General features: G+C 47.3%; 1 protein-coding gene across 1 annotated transcript in view; it reads left to right on the top strand.

Moving 5' to 3' along the window:
- Positions 1-24,168, top strand: part of LOC307085089 (CUB and sushi domain-containing protein 3-like) — a gene marked incomplete at both ends in the record, with an annotated part of 322,874 nt that overhangs the window by 226,913 nt on the left and 71,793 nt on the right. Inside the window, 13 exon segments of the mRNA XM_079749759.1 lie at positions 843-1,025; positions 3,550-3,876; positions 5,818-6,012; positions 7,718-7,856; positions 8,420-8,607; positions 8,872-9,060; positions 14,431-14,547; positions 16,432-16,647; positions 16,801-16,989; positions 18,742-18,842; positions 19,460-19,528; positions 19,948-20,104; positions 21,633-21,824. Of these exon segments, the coding sequence (XP_079605885.1) occupies positions 843-1,025; positions 3,550-3,876; positions 5,818-6,012; positions 7,718-7,856; positions 8,420-8,607; positions 8,872-9,060; positions 14,431-14,547; positions 16,432-16,647; positions 16,801-16,989; positions 18,742-18,842; positions 19,460-19,528; positions 19,948-20,104; positions 21,633-21,824 (2,262 nt within the window).

The raw sequence follows: 24,168 nt of genomic DNA, 5'->3' as shown, positions 1-24,168 counted from the left end.
GCATGGGCCCTTAAAATAGAATCTGAACAGCACGCCACTGACTTTAAACCAGGTATTTCCTGGTTTGTGGCGCAAGTGATTTCTGAAACTGCAAAAATAGCACCAGGGAACGTTTTTGCCAGAACACGCCTCCTCCTTTCGCGAAACCGCCCCTTGGGGCGCAACATCATTCCCTAATTTACCGATGCGTGGCGCAGGAGGGAAAAGAACGCTCTGTGCCAGTTGCAAACTAGCAACGACACATGCGCCAGTGAGAAAGTCAATTGCGCCGGATGCAAGATAGGGCCCAAAGAGTTATCCTAACCCAAGTCGTGGTTCTGTAGGCTGGCACATTCACGTGGTCATCCAAGTACTCACCTTGCCTCTGTGATGTTGTCTTGCCAATGTGCTTTGGGTGTAAAGGCTCTGATCAGCAAACAAGCAAGGGTATGTATATATGTGTGTGGTTTGATCCGCTGACGTAGGGGTTAGCTGATGAAGTATCCCAGCCCTGTCGTTATTTCTGGGTTACTCCGTTGCTTTTTCAAAGTGACGTGAATACGGGAAATACGTCCTGTTTCTCGTTTCGCGGGGACCCTAAATTGCTTGTAATGAATCGCCCCCATATGTTCCTATTACGCCGAGGAGCCAAACCTCGCCAAGGCACATTCGACTTCTAGATTTAAGGTCCCTAAATCAGTGAAACATTGATTCTTAAAGTTAGACCGACTTTTTATTTACAGAGGCCCGGGCCAAAAACAGCTGAGTGGACGGGTTTCAGTGTCCCCTATATGAACGCCCCCCCCCCCCCATGACGTTGGTTTATTTATTTATTTGTTGTTTTTGTTTGTTCCTACCCACAGAAATAGACAAAGAGAGCTGTGGAGACCCCGGGACTCCTCTGTACGGCCTGCGGGAGGGCGACAGCTTCCTGAACGGTGGCATCCTACGCTTCGAGTGCCAGTTTGGCTTCGAGCTGATTGGGGAGAAAACCATTTCCTGCCAGGACAACAACCAATGGTCGGCCAACATCCCCATATGCATATGTAAGTATGATGTCACTTCTCTCCACGTCCTGATTGGTTGCTCGGTAACTGTTGGTCAACGTCTTCCCTGGTATTTTAATGAACATTCATAGCAAATAGTTCAAATTCAATTGTTACGAATATTCTACTTTCAACAATTCGTCCTACTCAATGTCCATATGTGGATAAAAAAATCTCCATGACTAATGTCATGTCTGTGATGGTAATTGCCACAGCATAGTTGTAATTAAAACACCTTTACCTAAAATACAATTAATTCATCCCCACCCTGCTGCATTTAGCTACCTTCGTATTCTTCGAGTCTTTCATTGGAATCGACACGGACTGGAAAATGTTTGAAACACGACAGAAATGACCCTTTTCCTCTGAGTTTAACACATCCACACCACCAGCACGCCGTGCTCCAGCATGTTCCAACACATTTGAAATGCCAGAACATGAATTTCCAGAGCCGGGCTGCACTCATGAATACTGATTCCCCCCCTCATCTCCCACCCAGAGTGGATGTAGAGTCCTCCAGATCTCTGTTGTCCCCAGAACAGGGAACAGTTCATCTTTTTTGAAATCTGCCGCATTCAGAATGCTATTAGTCAAAGCTCTGACCTCCGTCTGAACGAGAGATTGGTCAGGCACCCCTTCCCGCTCCCTGAACATTAATACTATATAATATAATATTCTGCAGGCCAGTTGTAATGCATTGCAGCCAGCCAGTCCTTCCATTCTACCGTCCTCAGACTTTACTGGTTGTTTCCCACCATTAAAAAGACATACGGCTTCATTACAGTCCACACAGGGGCATATCTTCTTTTTCATAAATACACTTCTTGCATGGGCAGGCTGCCGGATGATACACAGTCTTCTGAATCCTGGGTCGTCTCCGGCAATTTATAGATCTCTTTGAGAGGGAATTTGATGAGAAGTTCAGCTGTCGTACGTTAAGAAATAAGAGCGAGCGAATGAGAGAAATTAAAGTGGAAAGAAACTATACCTATAGGCAACGGAGGGAATCATGACATTTGCTCATGTCTCCGGTGTCATTGTTCCCGGTTGCCATAGGTACTAAGCTGGAGTCATTATGCCCTGGGGGGTCTACTGACCGATGTAACTATGGTGATCCATATTTAACAGGAAGTCTCATTCTAGGTCACCCTCCCTTTGCTTTATTGCCCCTTTTATTTTATCTTCCTTTCCTCTTCTCTGCATCTACTTAATTTATATGTGATTCCTTCCTCCCTGTCAATCAAACCGTCTATCCATCTCTATGTCTATCTTTCCATCTATCTATCTATTTGTCTGTCTGTCTGTCTATTATCTCCATACATATATGCATCTGTTCATCTCTCGCCCTCCATCAATCTCTCCCTCTCCATCCATCTCTCACTCTATGACCATCTCTCTCCCTCCCCCTCCTCCCCCTCTCCCTCCTCCCTCCTCTCCCTCCCTCTCTCCCTCCTCCCCCTCTCCCTCCCTCCTCTCCCTCCCCCTCCTCTCCCTCCTCCCCCTCTCCCTCCTCTCTCCTCTCCCTCCTCCCCCTCTCCCTCCTCCTCCTCTCCCTCCTCTCTCTCCCCCTCTCCCTCTCTCCCTCCTCTCCCTCCTCCCCCTCCTCCCTCCTCTCCCTCCTCCCCCTCTCCCTCCTCCCCCTCTCCCTCCCTCCTCTCCCTCAATGTCTATCTTTCCATCTATCTATCTATTTGTCTGTCTGTCTGTCTATTATCTCCATACATATATGCATCTGTTCATCTCTCGCCCTCCATCAATCTCTCCCTCTCCATCCATCTCTCACTCTATGACCATCTCTCTCCCTCCCCCTCCTCCCCCTCTCCCTCCCTCCTCTCCCTCCCCCTCCTCTCCCTCCTCCCCCTCTCCCTCCTCTCTCCTCTCCCTCCTCCCCCTCTCCCTCCTCCTCCTCTCCCTCCTCTCTCTCCCCCTCTCCCTCTCTCCCTCCTCTCCCTCCTCCCCCTCCTCCCTCCTCTCCCTCCTCCCCCTCTCCCTCCTCCCCCTCTCCCTCCCTCCTCTCCCTCTCCCCCCTCTCCCTCCTCCCTCTCTCCCTCCCCCTCCTCTCCCTCCCTCTCTCCCTCCTCCCCCTCTCCCTCCTCCCCCCTCCCTCCCTCCTCTCCCTCCTCCCCCTCTCCCTCCCCCCTCTCCCTCCCCCTCCTCTCCCTCCTCCTCCTCTCCCTCCCCCCCCCTTCCTCCTACCCTCTCCCTCCCCCTCCTCTCTCTCCCCCTCTCCCTCCTCCCTCTCTCCCTCCTCCCCCTCTCCCTCTCCCTCCTCCCCCTCTCCCTCCCTCTCTCCCTCCTCCCCCTCTCCCTCCCCCTCCTCCCCCTCTCCCTCCCTCCTCTCCCTCCCTCCTCTCCCTCTCCCCCCTCTCCCTCCTCCCCCTCTCCCTCCCTCCTCTCCCTCCCTCCTCTCCCTCTCCCCCCTCTCCCTCGCCTTCCTCTCCCTCCTCCCCCTCTCCCTCCCTCCTCTCCCTCCTCCCCCTCTCCCTCCCCCCTCTCCCCCTCCCCCTCCTCTCCCTCCCCCCAGTCCCCTGCATGTCCAACTTCACGGCCCCCTCAGGGACGGTGCTGTCCCCGGACTACCCGGAGGGCTACGGGAACAACATGAACTGCATCTGGCTGATCCAGTCGGAGCCGGGCTCCCGCATCCACCTGGCCTTCAACGACTTTGACCTGGAGGCGCCGTACGACGCGCTCACCGTGAAGGACGGCGAGGGCGCCCAGGTGGCCGTCATCGGCCGCTTCTCGGGCGCCGAGAGCCCCACCCACCTGACGTCCAGCACCAACACCCTGCGGCTGGAGTTCCAGGCGGACCACTCCATGTCCGGGCGCGGGTTCAACATCACCTACATGTGTACGTATGAGCCTGTCTGTCTGTCTGCTCCACATCACCTACATGTGTACGTATGCACCTGTCTATCTGTCTGTCTGTCTGTTCAACATCACCTACATGTGTACGTATGAGCCTGTCTGTCTGTTCAACATAACCTACATGTGTACGTATGAGCCTGTCTGTCTGTTCAACATAACCTACATGTGTACGTATGAGCATGTCTGTCTGACTTTCTGTTCAACATCACCTACATGTGTACGTATGCACCTGTCTGTCTGTCTGTCTGTCTGTTCAACATCACCTACATGTGTACGTATGAGCCTGTCTGTCTGACTGTCTGGTCAACATCACCTACATGTGTACGTATGAGCCTGTCTGTCTGTCTGTCTGTTCAACATCACCTACATGTGTACGTATGCACCTGTCTGTCTGGCTGTCTGTTCAACATCACCTACATGTGTATGTATGCACCTGTCCGTCTGTCTGTTCAACATCACCTACATGTGTACGTAGGAGCCTGTCTGTCCGTCTGTCTGTTCAGCATCACCTACATGTGTACATATGAACCTGTCTGTCTGTCTGTTCAACATCACCTACATGTGTACGTATGAGCCTGTCTGTCTGTCTGTCTGTTCAACATCACCTACATGTGTACGTATGCACGTGTCTGCCTGTCTGTCTGTCTCTCTGTCTGTCTGTCTGTCTGTCTGTCTGTCTGTCTGTCTGTCTGTCCAACATCACCTATAGCTGTGCGTATGCACCTCTCTGTCTGTCCAACATCACCTACATACAGCTGTACATATGCACCTGTCTGTCTGTCTGTCTGTCTATCTGTCTGTTCAACATCCCCTTCAGCTGTACGTTTGCACCTGTCTGTCTGTCGGTTTAACATCCCCTACAGCTGTACGTATGAACCTGTCTGTCTGTTTGTCCAACATCACCTACAGCTGCCTGTATAAACCTGTCTGCCTGTCTGTCTATCTCTCTGTCCAACATCACCTGCAGCTGTACATATGAACCTGTCTGTGTGTATGTTTGTCCGTCTCTCTGTCTGTAGCATCCTTCTGTATTATACGTATGAATGTGAAGAGGTCTCTGGTGATATGATGTGGCAGAGTTGAAATCTGTTGCAATGCTGCAAGTCAAAATGTTTGGAGAACCTTAGAAGTTACCAAAAGTACTTCGACCAAGATAGGTATCGATTTTTGAAAACCCAGAGTATGTGTACCACATATCTTTGAATGACAAATAGCTTTCCTTTGATTTCATTTGATTTCTCTTTGAAACATTGACATATAAAGCCTTGAGAAAAAGAAAGGGATTTTTCTGGAAACATTAGTTTTGACGAAATATGACTGAAAAGCTTTTAATAGATCACTTTGAATACCACGGGGACAATTCCTTCAACTGGTGATTCTTATTCTGGAACATGAAAATATATTTGGTCCAAGTCTTTTTGTTTGTATTCTCCCCTAACAGCCAAAGTTGTCTGGCTCATCCGACCACACCAAGGGCAAAACACAGTGCTTGCATCCAATGATTGGCTAACAAGAGACAACAACACATTTTTACTGAATTGCAAAACGATTTTGATCCCTGACAACCTTGTTGCTATGGGTAATGAGTATCCATACACACAGGCAATAGATTTAGAGTGTAGAGTGTAGTGTTTCAGTGGATAGATCCGGAGTTTACAGAGTCCAGTGTTGAAAGGAAGTCGATGGAGAGAATAAAGTAGATGGATCTTGAATATACGATCGCACTGATTTGAGTGCCGCACATTTAGACTCTGAGGTACCTTAGGAGCAGGTAGGGGCTACGGGAGTCCACCTCAAGGGTACCCCCCGGGCGAAGCGCACTGCGGACATCGGCTATCGAGCCCGGAACCTTTCTCCTCGAACCCAAACCCCCCCTAACCAGTAGACGAGCCCGCTCCTCATCCTCCTCTTCCTCCTCCCACAGCCTTCGGCCACAACGAGTGCCCCGACCCGGGCGTCCCCATCAACGCCCGGCGCTTCGGGGACAGCTTCCAGCTGGGCGGCTCGGTGTCGGTGGTGTGTGAGGACGGCTTCATCAAGACCCAGGGCGCCGAGACCATCACCTGCCAGCTGGACAAGGGGAAGGTTATGTGGAGCGGACCCATACCCAAGTGTGAAGGTGAGGAGGGGGGGGGGACTCTGGGGCGGGCTGATCCCCCGTCAACCGTTTGTTTGTACTACGTTTCGCCCCCGGTCACGAATTTCTGAAGTTTTTAACGTCGGAGTCGAGTTCAGAAATCGGGCGAGGTTGGCGTCGCTCTCCGTCGTTGAATTTAGAGCCCATATTTCTGGACGTTTTTTTCTTTAAAGCGTTAATGACAATAATAATCTATAGACTTTCATATTTTCCCATATTTATCCTAACATTTAGTTTTCTGGTGCTTGCTGGGGTCACACCGATTCCACCAGCATATTTGACACTTAATTATCATTTTGCATCAATATAATTATTGTCGTGGCCTAGAAACTCAAATTATTAAATTACGATTTAGAACGATTATTGTTATTCTCGTAACCTAGAAAATAATGTTTTTCAATAACCGTTCAGCAGAATTGTTGTTATTCTCGTGGCCTACAAAGAATATTAAATATGTCAATTCATCAACATTAATGTTATGGTCGTGGCCTACAATCTAATATTATACAATTACCATTTAGTAACATTATTGTTATTGCCAAAGCCTAAGAACTAATGTAATATTACATAATTCTATGATCATGTAGCCTCGTTATTGATATTTTAGTGGCCTAGAGCCATTTATAATGGATGAGGCTGAAGCCTACGACACTCTTTCTGTTCTAAACTTTAAGAACAGATATAATATCACATTACAAACTCGACAAACAGTAATATCTTACATCGTGATTCAAATCGAAAGCAGAACCTTTCCAAGCAGCCCCTGGATCTGAACCTGCTCACCGACCATCGCTTGGGAACCGCTAGGCTATGGGATGGAATAAGAGGGGGGTCATTTATTTAAATGACAGACAAATCAATCTCTATCATTAGCGTTTGTAATCATAATTACTTGAGCTGGAACTAGCCAACCCCCCCGAGGGTGGCAGCTATTTCCTGTGAGCAAGGCCGACCCCCGGAAAAATAAATGAATCAAGAACCCCTCATGAAATAATTAATATTACAAATATTAGTCGTCCTACTTACTAACAAATTGAAAACGAAATCCAAAGTGGGAATCCGATATGTATGTTAATGCCGTCCTGTCCTGTATATTAATCACTGTTATGAAAGCTAATTAGCTTCTGGGGCTGTGGTTTTTCTTCCTTGGGTTGTATGACATGGAGCCCAGATTGTTATGTGCACAGCGGGGCCACATGCACCATCCAAGATCAAACTTAAGATGTAGAGTGCTGTCACTTAACAAAACGCATCTCCTTAAAAATAAATGGCAATGTTGGAAAAAATGAAGAGTAACACAATCCTTTGTGACTCTCTCTTTGTGTGTGTGTGTCTGTGTGTGCATGTGTGTGTGTGTCTGTCTGTCTGTCTCTCTCTCTCTGTCTCTCTCTCTCTCTCTCTCTCCCAATATGTCTTTCTGTCTTTCTCTCTCCATCTCTCGCACTTACTATCTCCATCCCACCCCCATCTCTCTCTCTCTCTCCCTCTCATCTCTCATATCTATCCCATATGCCTGTCTATGTCTCTCTCTTTCTCCCCTCTCTCTTCACCTCTATGTCTCTCTCTCTCTTTCCCCTCCCTCTTCACCTCTATGTCTCTCTCTCTCTCTCTCTCTCTCTCTCTCTCTCTCTCTCTCTCTCTCTCTCTCTCTCTCCCCTCCCTCTTCCCCTCTATGTCTCTCGCCCAGCACCATGTGGAGGCCACTACTCAGCTCCCAACGGGGTGATCCTGTCCCCTGGTTGGCCCGGCTACTATAAGGACTCCCTGAGCTGTGAATGGGTGATCGAGGCCGAGCCCGGACGCTCCATTAAGATCAACTTCGACAAGTAGGTTGTCCCGCCAGGACGTTAATGCAGACAATCCTGGGCCACGATTGCACCCAGTATCCACCGCATTGCGTTTATAGCCAAATAAAAGGGAGATTTGTACAGCCGTACATTTTTCCATTTCTGCTAATGTTTGTTTTTTGTGCTAGTAATAATAGCGATAATAATTGTGGCTTGGACTTGCCGGGCCTTTCTTACAACCCAAAATGATTTATGAAAGAAGCATGTCAGCCAGCACCGAAGCAGTCACTGCTCCCAGTTATTTCCTTCTTTTTTGGTCGTACTTGAATTCAGCTTTTGTCGGAATTCAGGCCTCATTCAGTGTGAAAATGAGGTGAACTAAACGCAATGGGCTGGTGACGCACTCTCCTCGGGTGTGAGCGCGAGAACAAATGGAAGCAAAGCACGACTGAAACCCTGCGAAAATCACTTTCAACTGATAAGGAATGGTACTGGCTTGCTAGCGGTGTCGTTCTTAGTGTATCCGAACGCGTTTTACTCTTTGTTTGAATTGTTTTAAACACAACATTACCCCCCTAACCCTGGCCCCCGCCGCTTCTCAGGTTCCAGACAGAACTGGGTTATGACTTCCTGGAGATGCACGACGGGCCCAACCTGCTCTCTCCTCTGATTGGCTCCTTCAACGGCACCCAGGTGCCCCAGTTCCTGTTCAGCACCACCAACTTCCTGTACCTGCTTTTCACCACCGATAACAGCCGCTCAAATGTCGGGTTCAAGATATTGTATGAGAGTAAGTCGACGCCAATGCAGTTATTGATAATCAATCGGGTTCATTGTTTTGTTTGAATAGTGTTTATAGTTATGTTTTTATTGTATTCTGTTCTAAAAAATATATGAACATTTTAGCATATTAATTGTTTTTGACAAGCAAAGTATTTTATATTTATTATTAAAAAAAGTCTCTTCAAAAAACTAAACGTAATCAATTTAAAACACACTTATGACCCAACTTGACATCGACCTTTGTATTTATTGTGCCCTTCTTTCTGCTCAGGCGTCACAGTGGACAGCTACTCGTGCCTGGACCCCGGCATCCCGGTCAACGGTATGCGGTACGGCCAGGACTTCTCAATCGGCTCCACGGTGTCGTTCGGCTGCGACCCGGGGTACAGGCTGAGCCACGAGGAGCCCCTGGTCTGTGAGAAGAACCACTGGTGGAGCCACGCCCTGCCCACCTGTGACGGTACATAGCCTCATCAGCCAATCAGGAATCAGGAAAATAATAACGTCTGAACGTGCATCCAGTGCCCTCTGTGAGAGCCAGAGAGTAGTTATCCTCCTGGGAGGTGTCAGAGTTGGGGAAAACGTTTGCTTTAAATTGAAATAACTGCTGGAAAAGATGAATATCTTATATGATGTGATTTTTATCGACTGAAATGAGACAACTAAGTGAGTGGTACGAAACGTTTTCTAAAAAGTATTTATTAAAAAACGTTTTTAATTATGCTTTAGTTGATGCTTTCCCTTGAATGTGTTTGAATTGATTCATGTAATGATTATATAGGCTGATAAAGTAGGAACATAGTGAAAACTGAACTGCCAAGACATACAATCATGTATGTGCACCTGTGCATTTGTGTTTCAGCATGCGTGTGTGTGTGTATGTGCATATGTGCATCTGTGTGTGTGTGTGTGTGTGTTTGCATACATATGTCTTATATATATGGTGTGTGTGTGCACATATATACATATGCTATGTGTGGTGTCTGCATTGGTGTGTTTGTATGTGTGTGTTTGTACGTGCGTCCTATATGGTGTGTGTGTTTGCAATGTGTGTAAATATTTAAATAATATGTTATGTGTGGTGTGTGTGTGGGTTACTACATCATATATATATGGTGTGTGTGTGTGTGTGTGTTTGTGTGCTACTGGGGGCAGCTGTAATCCACAAGGGGCTGTCACGCAGCCTCCATTTGAGCCAACAGGAAACACACAGAGGTCTGAGGTGGGGGACAGAGTGTGCGGTGGCTGTCACATCATCTCTTTATCTCACTCCCTCCATGTCTCTCTCTGTCTCTCGCACTCCATTTTTCTCTGTCTTTCTCGTTCTCACTTTCTCTCTCTCTAGGTCTTTCTCTCTCTCTCTCTAGGTCTCTCTCTCTCTCCCTCTCTCTCTCTAGGTCTCTCTCTCTCTCTCTCTCTCTCTCTCTCTCTCTAGGTCTTTCTCTCTAGGTGTACCTCTATCTACCTCGCTCTGTCTCAAGACCCACACTCTAATCATTTGTACAGGCTAGTGTTGGGTTTAAATACACCTCTACAGATGTAGCTATGGACAGACTGCTTTGTTCTGAGTGTGTCACACACACACATACACACACACACACCGACACACAACGTGAGGTCAGCTCTGGCTGAAGGGGGTGATTTGAAGCAAGGATTGGATATAAATGCATCCGTTTCCACCTGTGTGTGTGTGGGTGTGTGTGTGTGTGTATCTACTGCTGTGAGTCATAACCCCACAGAGGGGGATCCAATGAGGGGTACCAGGGGACCTCTGTTCTCTCTCTCTCTCTCTCTCTCTCTCTCCCTCTCCCTCTTCCTCTCTTTAGACAGGGATGACCTTCCGCAATCTTTTCCCCATCAGGGTGCAAACTGGACACAGAAAGGAACAAATGCACATGCTGCTTTTTCTTCAGGCCCTGAGTCTATAAGTCTAAAAGATTCCTGGTAACCCAGCACTTTAAATATTTAATGGCTAGTGTGTGTATGTATTTTTGTGTGTGTGTGTGTGTGTGTGAGTAAATATGGGTGCTTGGGTTTGACAGCTTTTAGTTGCTGATGTTTTTATTTGTGACTGTGGCTCTGCCTGTCTGCATGGCAAGCATGCATATATGAATACTAGTTGATGGTGTGTGTGTGTGTGTGTGTGTGTGTGTGTGTGTGTGTGTGTGTGTGTGTGTGTGTGTGTGTGTGTGTGTGTGTGTGTGCGTGCGTGCGTTAAATGCATGCACTTGTGCAGAAGTTTGATTTAAGAACTCTTCCCTGGGATTCGAATGCATATGAACCATTGTTCCGAGGTCAGCAAGCTATTTGCGCTGTGTGTTAGCACGTTTGCATTTGTGTTTCTAGGTGGAAAAAAATGAAGGTATGCACGTGCATATCCTTGTGCATTATAGAGAGCCTTTTCTCTGCTTTGACTTCAATGAAGAGCTGCTAACAGGCATAATATGCAGAAATACGCAACAATTGCCCTATTTGGTTGCAGAGCTGCTATTGTAGGGTTTAGACTGTGGTATGAGCGTTAATAGTATTTGAAGATATTTAGTTGTCCCAGGCAACTCTTTCCAAAACATACATACTCAGTGTTTCTGTGAATGACACTCCAAACTCTGGGCTGTTATAAAATAATAATATATTTTATTTATTGCAACCATTCTAAAGTGCATTTAAACTCTTGTCAAGGTTCCGTCAAAACACACACCCTCTCTTAAATCTTTCCTAATTCGAAAAAACAAATAACAACGGCGCGATTATCCCCATAGCCCTTCATGTATCATCGGCGATGATTAGCACTCTGCAACAACACATTTGCTGCCGCCAGAACTATGGAGGTACAGAGAAATTAGGTCCCTGTACCGTGGTAGGTCAAAGCTAGCTTTGCAAACCCAGCCTCAATCCTGCAAACTCACGTCCGGTTTTGCCTCGAAACATTTTGTCCGATACCGGCCCGACACAACACGGGCAGCTGGGCTCCAAACAACATTGGGAAGCCTTGAACCCCAGCAAATGAGGTAGACGACGACAGCGCCGGGAAGGGCTGTTTAGGAGAAGTTTGGACTCAAATGAAAATGGTAGCAGTAACGTCCGCTAATGGTGTTTACTTTGGGAGTGCGCCGCCCGTATACATCATCCAGATGGCGGCATGCGACTGGCTGAAGTACATCCAATCGGGCGCAAAGTAAGGTTGACGGACGGCGCCTGTCTCACAATAAAAACGCCCACGGCGGACTCTCCGGCCTTAATGGGTGAAGCGAGTGCGGTGCGGCCGTGTGAGGCTAGGTCGATGCGGCATTCAGCACCATCAAAAACAGATAAGTAACTAAGTGTTTTTGGATGGGTGTTTGAGAGGGGGAGTGTGCTTCTACTAACCGCCCATGTATCTGTGTTTGGAGGAACATTTCCGGGGGGGGGGGGGGGGGGGGGGGGGGGCAGGCGAAGTTAACTTTTGAGCAGAGGCGGCGGGCGGATCTCTTTATAAGGCAGTTGACCGGTCACCTCGCCGGGGCCCTGGTCAACGCGTTGACTGATGCGGGATAAGAGACGGCACTCTCTCACCGGGAGAGCGAAGGACGGGGGGTCAGAGTAGGCTAAAGAAGAGGAGGAGGAGAAGGACGAACAGTCATATAGAAATCTGTCTGACTCACTGGTCACCGAGGAGAGTTCCAGCAGCTTAAGCTTCCATTTCACTTCTCATGCCATCGGATTTCTTAGCATTTTTTGGGGGTGCAAATACTAGATAAATGCTGCCCGCTGTGTTCATTTGAAACCAGTAAGACATTTTCTTCTACTTTTTCTGAGGTTGATCTCGCTTTTTACTCTTTAGTCAGTTGGTTTTGATACTTTTCTCCGAAGCGACTAATTGTGAGTTCAGATAAAAAGGTTATATCAAGGTAGTGGTTAGACTTCTTGCTCAAGACTAAACTTTATAAATCTTTTATCTGGGTGTCCAAAACCCTAGAAAGATTTGGGCAGGCCCGCCGCTCCCTATACGCAGAGTACGCTGAGTGCGTAGGGCAGCAAGTACCTGGGGGGCACCAAAAATTAAGGTTTTTTTAAAAAAAAATTATTGCATTATTGAATTACAAAAATAAATAAAATAGTTATGAAGAGGCCCACTGTTGTTTTTTCTTAATTGTATAACCTATCATTCAATTTTGAATTTAGATGTTTTTACCTAATATATAAAAAGAGGCTCCCCCCCCCCGCTCGCGTAGGGCACCGAAACGGCCAGCACCGGCCCTGGACTTGGGAGTTATCTTTCTTTCCATACCGTCATACCTTCCTGACATTTCACCTGGTTTTACGGTGTATTAGGGTATTTATATAAAATAAAATTAAAATAGACCTTCGAATCGGCTCTGATAGTGATAGTCATTGTGGCATCTATGTCATTATCTAGCCTAAACTGATGTGTGTCTTATATACAATAAAAAAATACTTTGATGAGCCTTGCTAGGTTGAATACTTATGGCCCGTATAATAGATAGGACATGAGCGACCGTCTTCAACAGAATCTTTAATTATAGAAAGAGGAGCATCTTACGGGATCGAATCATACCTTGGGTATGTATAAATACCCTGGTGTACCCTGATACCGGGTTAGCGCCCAAGCCTACACCCTAGCTGCCACACCCTCCTGCTCCATTTTGTTTTCTTCCCCGTAGAAAGTACACAAGGATCCGTGAGTGTCACACAGTCACAGCGTGTGTGTGTGTGCGTTTACCAGCAGCACAGCCGACGGATCATTTCCCCGATATCGCCTGGAAATCTTTTAAGAGCGTTTGCGCTGGTCGTCACGCCAGCTGGGTCAGCCTGATCCTCGGGGCTACACGGCAGCTTGTTAAGACAGCACTCCCCCCTGCTGAATGTCCCATGGATCCCTTATCCCCCGAAACACAGACACCAATATACAAATCCAAAGTCATGTGGAAGAAAAGTTGTCGTTGTGTGTGTACGGCACAAACAATTGGAGACCACAATTAGAGCATCGCGTTTGATTCCCTTTTAATTTGTATTGATCAAAGTGTCTTAGAAAAGCACCGTAGAAATGAAGTGTTAAATGTATTACTATGCAGTTGTGTTTTTAAGCAACAACAAGCAAAAATTACTTCTAAAGTATGACTCCAAGATTAGTTATTTCTTGGGCCTTCTCTGATTGACTATGCCAAGGTTTTTAAATATGCACTTCAGCTCGTACTGTCCTAAAACGTTGTTGTGCATTAAAGGACGTTTCCCCTCCAGGAAATGAGTTCTGATGTATTTTGATGAAGAGAAAGGGAGCTGGGAAATGACCGGAGGCTCAGTGCGTGCTTCCTAGCGGATATTGGATATTAGTCTCCTGCTTTCTGTATTGTCCTGCATGTCAGGAGACTGCAGAGTTTACTTACGAGAGGCGATTAATGAACTCTTTGGCTTTTACTTGATAACGTTCACATCTGAAAACACTGAAAGCTGGAAACTGAGAACACCGGAAGCAAAAGATGTGGCAGACTGAACTACCCTTGGTTGTAAGTTGTTGGCAATTGAAAGACTGAAAGTCTGTTTTCTTTGTGTGAATATCCCTAGGTAGGTACCACCGCCCGAAAGGACATGTCTATGTGATGTCTGTTTGTTTGTGTCTGCATGTGTTTGTGATTGTGTGTGTGCGTGTGAACTTGTGTTTGTGTGTCTGTATATACACCTACACAAATCCATCCCCCCCTGCTGTCTCTGTGTACAGGCACATTCCAGGCTGTTCGGTCCCCTATCCCCCTGTGCTAACTCTCTCTGTCTCCCCCTCCTTGTCTGTCTCTATTCTCCCCCCCGCGTCCCCCCCTCCCTGCCCACATCGCAGCTCTCTGTGGCGGGGATGTGAGGGGCCCCTGGGGCACCATCCTTAGTCCCGGATACCCAGACAGCTACCCTTCATCACTCAACTGCACCTGGACCGTGGAAGTCAGCCATGGGAAAGGTAAGACGCCTCTCCACCACAACCGCTCCACACACACACACGCACGCACGCACGCACGCACGCACGCACACACACACACACACACACACACACACACGCGCAAACACGTGCACACACGTGCACACGCAAACATAAGCACACACACACACGCACTCACACATACCTTCCACCCAACCCGCCGTCTGCCAGACAGCCGGCTGCAGTCTGAGCCACGCTTGTTAAGGCGAGACCAGGGGAGGAGGGGAGGGAGGGAGGGGGAGGTGGGGGCCGCTGTAACACCGACACACGGATGTGCTGGACGTACCATGATGGAGGGAGAGAGGAATGAACAAAGGAAGGGCATTGAAGAGCATTATCAACGGATAAATATATCGATATAAATAAACAGACTGCCTACCGCTCTGAGAGCAAACATCTAGTGGACTGGTGTGAGGAGGACAACCTCAAGCTGAACGTGGACTAGACCAAGGAGCTCATAGTGGACTTCAGCAGGAAACAGCAGAGGAGCTTCCAACCTCCCGGCATAAACAGAGGCCTGTTGGAGAAGGGTGGACGGCTTTAAATACCTCGGTGTTCCCGTCACGCTGGACCTGTCACGGTCCTGTCACACCAACACCATTGTGAAGAAAGCCCGTCAGCGTCTCTACCATCTCTACCGACGACTAAGAGACTTAAAACTTCCAGTCAGTGTGCTCAGGAACTTCTACACCTGCACCAAAGAGCGCATCCTGAGCGGGAGTATCGCCACCTGGATGGGGAACGCCACCAAGCAGGATCAGTTGGCTCTAAGGAGGGTGGTCCGCTCAGCTGAGAGAACCATCATTGCCAGCCTCCCCAACCTGCAGGACATTCACAAAAAGATCACTAGCGATGTCAGCCACCCCAACAACAGTCTGTTCAGCTTCCTTCAGGGAGACGCTACCGTCTGCTGAGGGCCGACACGGAGAGAAAGAGGAGGAGTTTCTTTCCCCAGGCCATCAGACTGTTAAACCAGACTGAATATCACTTAGCCCACCACCCAGTGACCACCCAATCATTATTATAATCTTGCACTTTACATAGTTGAATTACAGCAGGACTGGTACACAAGAATTTCACTACGCATTGCCCTGTACAATTGTGTATGTGACAACTAAATAAAACAAACTAACTAACTAACTATCATGTCGGTACAGTTCACACAAACATTCTTATGAAGGTACCCATTTGGAGGTGTGTATCATGCTGTAGGTACTCACTATAGACACATCCACATACATATGTCGATTATTAGAGTGCCAGACATAGATTGTGGGATATGGCGTTCACGTGTTCATAATCAGATCAATTCCTCATGATGGGCCCTGTGGTGGATTAATGGCTGCATGCTATACATACCTCAGGGAGAATTCATGGTCGAAGCATGTCCCGTTGTTCAGCCAAACACGCTGCCAAACTACATGTACTGGAATTGGTACGGGGCCCACGTCGTCTTCCAAGTCATGTACACTGTGATGAGTGTTATGATATTAACTGTGTATGAATATTGTACGCTCAACTCTTTTGAGTTCATGTATAGCCACATGATTGTTTTGTTCTGTCCTTTACATTCGCCTCTCTCTCTCTCTCTCTCTCTCTCTCTCTATCTCTCTCTCTCTCTCTCTCTCTCTCACTTTATTTTTTTATCTTAAATCATATACCTCTCTATCTTTCTCTGTTTTTCTATCTATCATTCACTCTTGCTTTCTTTTACTTTATTTTTCTTTCTTTCTCTCTCCATTCTCTCTCTCTCTCTCTCTCTCTCTCTCTCTCTCTCTCTCTCTCTCTCTCTCTCTCTCTCTCTCCCTCCCCCCTCCATGTCTCTCTACCGTACTAACACACCGTGAACCCCTCCCTCTCCACCAGGGGTCCAGTTCCAGTTCCAGACTTTCCATCTGGAGGACCAGCACGACTACCTCCTGGTCACGGAGAACGGCAGCTTCCTGCAACCTCTGGCTCGCCTCACCGGCAACGAGTTGCCTAGCAACATCAACGCCGGTCTCTATGGCAACTTCAAAGCCCAGCTGCGATTCGTCTCAGACTTCTCCATTTCTTATGAAGGGTTCAACATTACTTTCTCGGGTAACTGGCCTTGCTATAGATCTATATGGAAAATAACATGTGGGGTTTTAGTGGGGTCGGTCGATTATGTGAACACATACAATGTTCTCACACACTGCAGAACGTGACCCCAAAGTGTGCAGAAGTGTTTCAAGGGCCGCTGTTTTTGTACAGAATACACGCTGGAGCCGTGCAAGGATCCCGGGCAACCTCAGTTCGGGCGGAGGAACGGCTACAGCTTCGGCGTCGGTGACACGCTGAGTTTCTCCTGCAATATGGGCTACCGCCTGGAGGGGGCGCCAGAGCTGGTCTGCCTGGGAGGGGGCCGCAGGATGTGGAGCTCGCCGCTGCCTCGATGTGTCGGTACGTAGCAACGGAGGGCTGTTAACATGACGGCTAAGGATTTTAATGTTGTCATTGCTAGGGACTAGCTTTAACTGGTTGTTGTGTTTTATACCTGAAAAGGAAACCATGGGAACTGTGTTGAAGCCTTCGTAATGAATAGTTATCCTTGTACAACGAGTGGGTGGTGTATTGGCCATTGAGTCATTGCATTAAAGAAGAATAAAAATAAATAGTATCCATCCCTATTTAATCCTAACCAAATTCCCCACCAAAAGTTTAAGTCGGTAGCACCACTTTACTCAACGGGGCCACTCACCAAACATCACCAACTCCCCTACCACCACCACCCCCACCACCATCACCACCACCACCATCACCACCACCGGCCCTTGGCCCCTTATCCCTCACCCATCCCACCTCCACCGTGTGTGCCGCTTCCAGGGATGTGTCGAGGGGGTGGAGAAGGGGCCTCTCAGTCTCTTTCATCCCGGCACACGTACATTTGTGTATTCACAGAACATTTTTTGAAGGAGGATCACCGGTTGTGGACCGAACTCGCTGCTTGTTCCTCGTCTGAAGATCAAACATGTTTTTTTTATCCTCTCTTAAGGGGGTTTAAGAGGGGAACCTGGCGATGCAGTTGTTGGTGGAGAAACTTTTATGCGAAGGAGATCAAACGCATGCGTCAATGGCTTTGGCCTTCTTCTTCTAACGCTGCTACACACCCCCTTTTTGCATCATCATCATCATCATCATCATCAGCCACTTTATTAGAAGGAAAATAAGCATCTTCTTGGTACGGTTGCCAACGGCGATGAGAGGGAACGGGCGAGAAAGCAGAGAATAGGAGATATACTCATTTAGTACAGGTATACTACAACGATATAGTGCCTAGATGACTCTGATAGATGAAGGAGGAGAGATGGAAACAAGAGCGAAGAAAGTAGAGAGAGAGACAGACAGTCAGAGAGTGTTTGCGGGCGAGAGGAAGAGTGAAACTCAAGGTGAGGAGGGCAAGCTAAGAAGAGATAACAAAAGATAAGGAGAGAGCGAGAGCGAAGGAGAGGGAGGCTGCATGAGAGAGTGAGAGAGAGGTAGAGGGTGGGGAGGTAATTTTCCAAATGGAAACTGTGGGAGAGTGATCTATCGATGGCATCGCAGCCTCAACATCACTATTACACCAACAGAACAGTGGGCGAGAGGCGTGAGACATAGGGAGAGAGAGAGACTGATGCAGTAGAAGTGGGCCACAGATGATGGCAGAGATTGAATGAATGGATTGAGAAAGTTTTATTTATTTATCATGAAGCGCTAGTATTGTTTTATCGCGTTCGAGTGGGCTCTTGGACATCTAATTTCCCAAGCGAACCTGTCTAAGGATCTGCATGTGTTTTCATAAAAACGAGAGTATATTTCTCTTGTTTTTTCACTTTGTTTAGTTTAAACATGGATTTCTCCTTTTGTGCTTCTATTACGAGTATTTCTTCTTCTCATCATCATCATCATCATCAGCACCATCATCATCATTGTCATAATCCTCGCTTTAACCATAGTACTTTAGTTTAGTGCTGTATCGAAAACGACTGCAACACAACTTTTCCTTCGATCAAAGCAGTAAAAAAACACAGCCATTTGTCCTCCGGGCTCGGACGTTAATTCTTGGCGTGGCGCAGTTTGAAGTCTGCGTAATCCACAGCAAAACGAATGAAGTCGGGGAACACAAATAAATAAACTCTTACAACACCTGTGTCTTTGTGTCTCTCTCCCCAGCCGAGTGTGGTTCCTCTGTGTCCAACAACGAAGGGATCCTCCTGTCTCCCAACTACCCCATGAACTACGACAACAACCATGAGTGTATCTACAGCATTCAGGTAATCAATCACCTTTAACCTCCGCCCCCCCGGAAACAGGAAGTCAGTAACGTTATAGCCACAACGTATAGCATTTCACCCAGCTAGTAGCTTACCCAGACATATATGTATTCAACTCCATTCGATATTGCTTTCAATGATGTTATCAATAAAATCACATCCTATAACTGACCAAATACTCTTCAAATAATAGCGTACGGCCACCGTTATGTACGTGTCTCTTTGTTAACAAGAATCTGACTAACGACACGCCCTTAGCCCCTCCCACTCGAGCCACCCACACAGCCGAGCTACGCCAGGTCATGTGACGCGTCCTTTTATCACGCGGTTGCACAGCAACCCAATCTGCCCAATCTGCCCTAAGTCAGACAGAACGTTCTTATTGAGTTTTCCTGTCCCCAAACTGCTCTATGTATGGGCTCAATCTGGCACTCTGCGACTGTAATTGCATCTCTATCCGACATACTGTGTAAAGTTGACACTTGCTAAATGTGTGTGTGCCTGCAGAAATGCTCAGCCCATTAGGTTGAGGGTTTATGCCGACGGAGTCGAAGTGTTGTGTCTGAAAGCATTATAAGTTCTGATTTGGTTTTTGTATTGTCATTGACTGGTTTCAGGTGCAGGCTGGAAAGGGTATAAACATTTCTGCTAGAACCTTCCATCTCTCCCCGGGGGACCTGCTCAAGGTGCGTGCATACAAACATACGCACACACACATACACAACCACACACACACACACACACATACACACACACCTGCTGGCAAACATGCATGAATACACAGAAACACAAATATGAACCCACAAAGACACTCGCACGCTGTCATCCATGTATGCATGCAAAAACACACTCACAAGAACACAAATGTCCACCCTACACTCTCGTAGACACACATATGTGTGCATCCAAACACACATGCACACACACACACACACGTATATACGGACACACAAACTAATAAAATATAGCCACACAACTCTAATCTTAAAAAACGTTAGCAACCAACTTTGCCAGCTCCTACCCCCCCCTCCAGTGCGTCAACACCATGAGCGCAGCGCAGATCCGCCATCACGCGCACTAACACCATGAGCCTCCTTCCGTGCAGATCTACGACGGCAGGGACAACACAGCCCACGTCCTGGGGGCCTTCACTGGCACCTCCATGCTGGGCCTGACTCTGATCTCCACCTCCAACCACATCTGGCTGGAGTTCTACACTGACCCGGAGAACACCGGGGAGGGCTTCAAACTGGTCTACTCCAGTACGTACCCCCCCCCCCCCCCCCCCTGTCATCCTTCACCGCCGCTGTCTGCGGTCCAGTCATTCGGCTCACACTGTTACCCTGAGTACTGTGAGTTGCTCTGAGCCTAAGGTACGTGACATTATGCAGCAGGGTTTGTGCATCCAGCCCGGGGATGGCTTCAGGTCGACTGCAGGTATTGGTGTTTGGAACCCGCCACCTTTCAACCAGGGAGGGGGGGAAAACACCTAACCACTAGATTATCGTCCTCCTACTCTCCTCTTTTGTATGCATACTATATATAGGGGGGGCTTTGCGTATTTATTGGTGCCGGTGGACACTGCTTTATTGCAGCGAGGGTAAGGTCAACGTATGGGCTGTGAATTTGTTTTTATTAACAAAGTCATTTGTTAAATCACATTTTAATTAACATATCATTTGAACAAACGCTCTGCACTTTTGAAGACTGTGGGTTGACGATGCGGTATCCACTATCTGCTCGTGAATCAAGCACTTTAGCTCGCAAACAAGATGGGTCTGCCGTACTGTAATGAAGAGAGAGTCGAGAACAAAATAGCTGTGGTGGTGTTGTTTGTTTGAGGAATTAAACAGTGAGAAGACCGTTTAGGCGTCTACTGCTGTAGTTTAATGTGCGCCACAGCCTTCATTTTACATGCTGTGTTTTGTTTAACAGAAAAATCTGCAATCGCTCAATGAGCATTCGTAAGGATTAATGAAGACTCAGATCAAATGATAATTCAAACTCAAATAATTTAACTCTTAATTATGTTGACCACCCACCCCTGTGGCCTCTGAAACACGCATGCATGCACACACATACACGCACACACAACACACATGCACACACACACACAAACTCCTACAGTACTGTTTCGGGATGGCTGTTTAAAACCACCTTCTTGCCTTTCTCCAAGATACTAAGTTACTATTTTGTGTTTGAATGAATTAACAAAAATGCCTCCCACACACACACACCCACACACAGCCACAACACTACTCGGACACACAACAACAAACAATACACATCACCATGGACAGGAACTACTAATGACTATGGAAGCTGACATTTAATACTATCTGGTGTTTACGCTCTGGATGCCAAGGTTACTGGCAGTCATGGGGCCTGTTTGTGCGGTGTTTGGGTTGGCTGATAATCCAGATATGATCTCCTGGCCGAGCATTGAACTCGCCCCCGCACAATGAAGTATCCCCTCATTAAAAGTATGTTTAAAAAAATAAGTAAATTAAGCAGAACTTATAAGTATCAGAGGTTTTTTGTTTTTCCTGCGGCTTCCAGAAGATGCTTCACGCTTTTTTGTCCGTTTTGTCTCTCTCCCCCTCTTGGCATCCTTGCCTTCTATCTCTCTCGCCCTCTCTCTTTCTCTCTCTCCCCTATTCTCTCTCCTTCTCCCCATTTATCTGCCTCGATCTCTATCCCCCCCCTCCTCCCTCCCTCAAATCTCTCTAAATACATATCTCCCCCTCCCCTCTCTCTCTCTCCGACTCTCTCCCCTATCCCCTCCTCCAGGCTTCGAGCTGTCCCACTGCGAGGACCCCGGGGTGCCCCAGTTTGGCTTCAAGGTGAGCGACCAGGGCCACTTCTCAGGCAGCAGCATCACCTACCGCTGCCAGCCGGGCTACACCCTGCACGGAGCCACCACCCTCAAGTGCATGACCGGGGAGCGGCGCGCCTGGGACAACCCCCTGCCCTCCTGCATCGGTGGGTACAGCGCTCTCTCTCTCCTGGGGCAGCGGTGGGGCAGGAGGGAGAGACGGTGGAGCCAGGCCAGAGGCTCGCGTCGACTCTCTCTTCATGGAGGCTCTGGACGCGGTCGGATACAGTGCATGGACACCATGTGCAGACGGATGTGTGCACGTTGTCTCGGGTAGAGTCCACCTGTCGCGTAATTCTTGGAAACAACGAGAAACAAAAACAATGGTCTTACATTACGGTTATATTATGATAAAATATGCACTACCGTTCAAAAGTTTGGGGTCACCCAGACAATTTCCTGTTTTCCGTGAAAACTCAAACACTTTTATTCAACATTTTTTAAAGCTTCGCTAACATAAATGCACAAGTGTTTTTGAATCATCAGTTAGCCTTTTACACACGATTAGCCAAACGATGTACCATTAGAACACAGGAGTGATGGTTGCTGGAAATGGGCCTCTGTACACCTATGTAGATTTTCATTTACCACATTAACAATGTCTAGACTGTATTTCTGATTCATTTAATGTATCTTCATTGAAAAACAGTGCTTTACTTAAAAAAATAAGGACATTTCTAAGTGACACCAAACTTTTGAACGGTAGTGTATACACACAAAAAAAATGAGCTGGCAGGCCTTCGGAAATGTCTTATAAGTGGAAGAACGTGGGAGGAAGATCAAAGGTCTCCGTGCTTTGAGTTGTTTGTGAGTTTGCCGACGGTGGAACCACTTTGGGGCTGCGTATAGACGAGGCGAATCCTTAATAGCGCATAGCGACCTGCGGAGTCGCTGACACCAGTACACCCATTCCTACAGACAAATACATCAATGCATACATACGTATATGTACACACACACACACACACACACACACACACACACACACACACACACACACACACACACACACACACACACACACACACACACACACACACACACACACACACATAGACACACTGTCAGTCAGGGTCTCATGAACCCAAGCTGGGCGTCACTCAGCGAGGCCAGGGCTGTGACAGTGACGGGTCTATCTGTTCTCCCTCTTTACCAGCACTGCTGGAGTGAGTCACAGAGCAACCTACACACGCTGACTCACAATGTCAAAACAGGCCTATTTATTCTCAGGTTTTGGATTTGATTGTGTTCCTCGGGTTTCGCTGTCCGCGTCAACAGACCCCAGTACTTCGCCGCTGTCGTGCAGTCAGTCACACCACCCGTTTAAAAAAAAAACGATAAGCAGTCGGGAAACTTAGCAACACGCTCAATACACGCCTTCTACGCGTGTATTTAAATAAAGAAATCACCTACTGGGGGCATTTGGGTCCGGAACAAATGTTGACCTTATTCAGCGATCAGCCATCTTGGTTCTTAAAGGTCCCCTATTATACCACCAGGTGTGATTGTGATTAGCCATTTCAAGCTCCTTCGAAAATCTGCCTCTTGCTTTGTTTTAGTGACATCACTAGTGGGCGTGTCCACATTGATGTGTGCTGGATAGACCAGTCTACCAGCCTACCCAGTGGACTGTAGCAAACGTTGCTCATCTATCTGTCATACAACTAAGTGGACACGCCCACTTGTGATGTCAGAAGAGGCAGATTTTCATAAACGGCTTGTAATGGTTAATCACACTCACACCTGGGGGTATAATATGGGACTTTTAATGCTAACCGGATGGGGATAACCAAACGTGTTTTCTGTTCATCTATGCATCTATAGTCCAGTATCTAAGTATATTTAAAATATATGTACTGTATTTCTAGTATTTATGTCTGTCTAGCTCCCACTATTATCTGTCTACTCTAGCTTACTCTAGTCAAGCTTGTTTGTCTCTAGTATATGTATGTTACATATAAACTAGTATTTATGTCTGGTCCAGTATGTCTACGTTGTCGTGCTAGTATCTACATATTTCTGTTGTATCTATGGAAAGTATCTATCCTGATATCTATGTCCCTCTTGCGAGAGCAGGACAGGGCCTACAAGTTGGCTTGTGCTAGCCTCATAAGGGTTGGTTTCATTTATTCAACGTTTTTCCACCTGTGTTCATTTAAAGGGAGATGGGAAAGTACGATCGAATGCCATCTATATATATAGCTCATATTTTTTCCAGGGGGGAATGAAGGTTTAAATCGATGCTGGCAGCCATATCCTCTAATTAAAACCACCCAACGGCAGGGTGGGAGAGTTCAATTAAAATGGCCACTCTGCATTTGTGCCTCCCTCCATTTTAAAGCTCCGCCTCCTCTGACCTTTTAAAAAAAACATATATTTCAGATCCAGGCTAATAATTCTCGCCACACGGCATCAATAATGAATCAGTCATAAAGCCGTGGGCGTTGATAT

This window comes from Pollachius pollachius (genome assembly GCF_949987615.1).
Source record: "Pollachius pollachius genome assembly, chromosome: 13".
NCBI lineage: Eukaryota > Metazoa > Chordata > Actinopteri > Gadiformes > Gadidae > Pollachius > Pollachius pollachius.
This window is presented reverse-complemented; position numbering and strand designations above follow the sequence as displayed.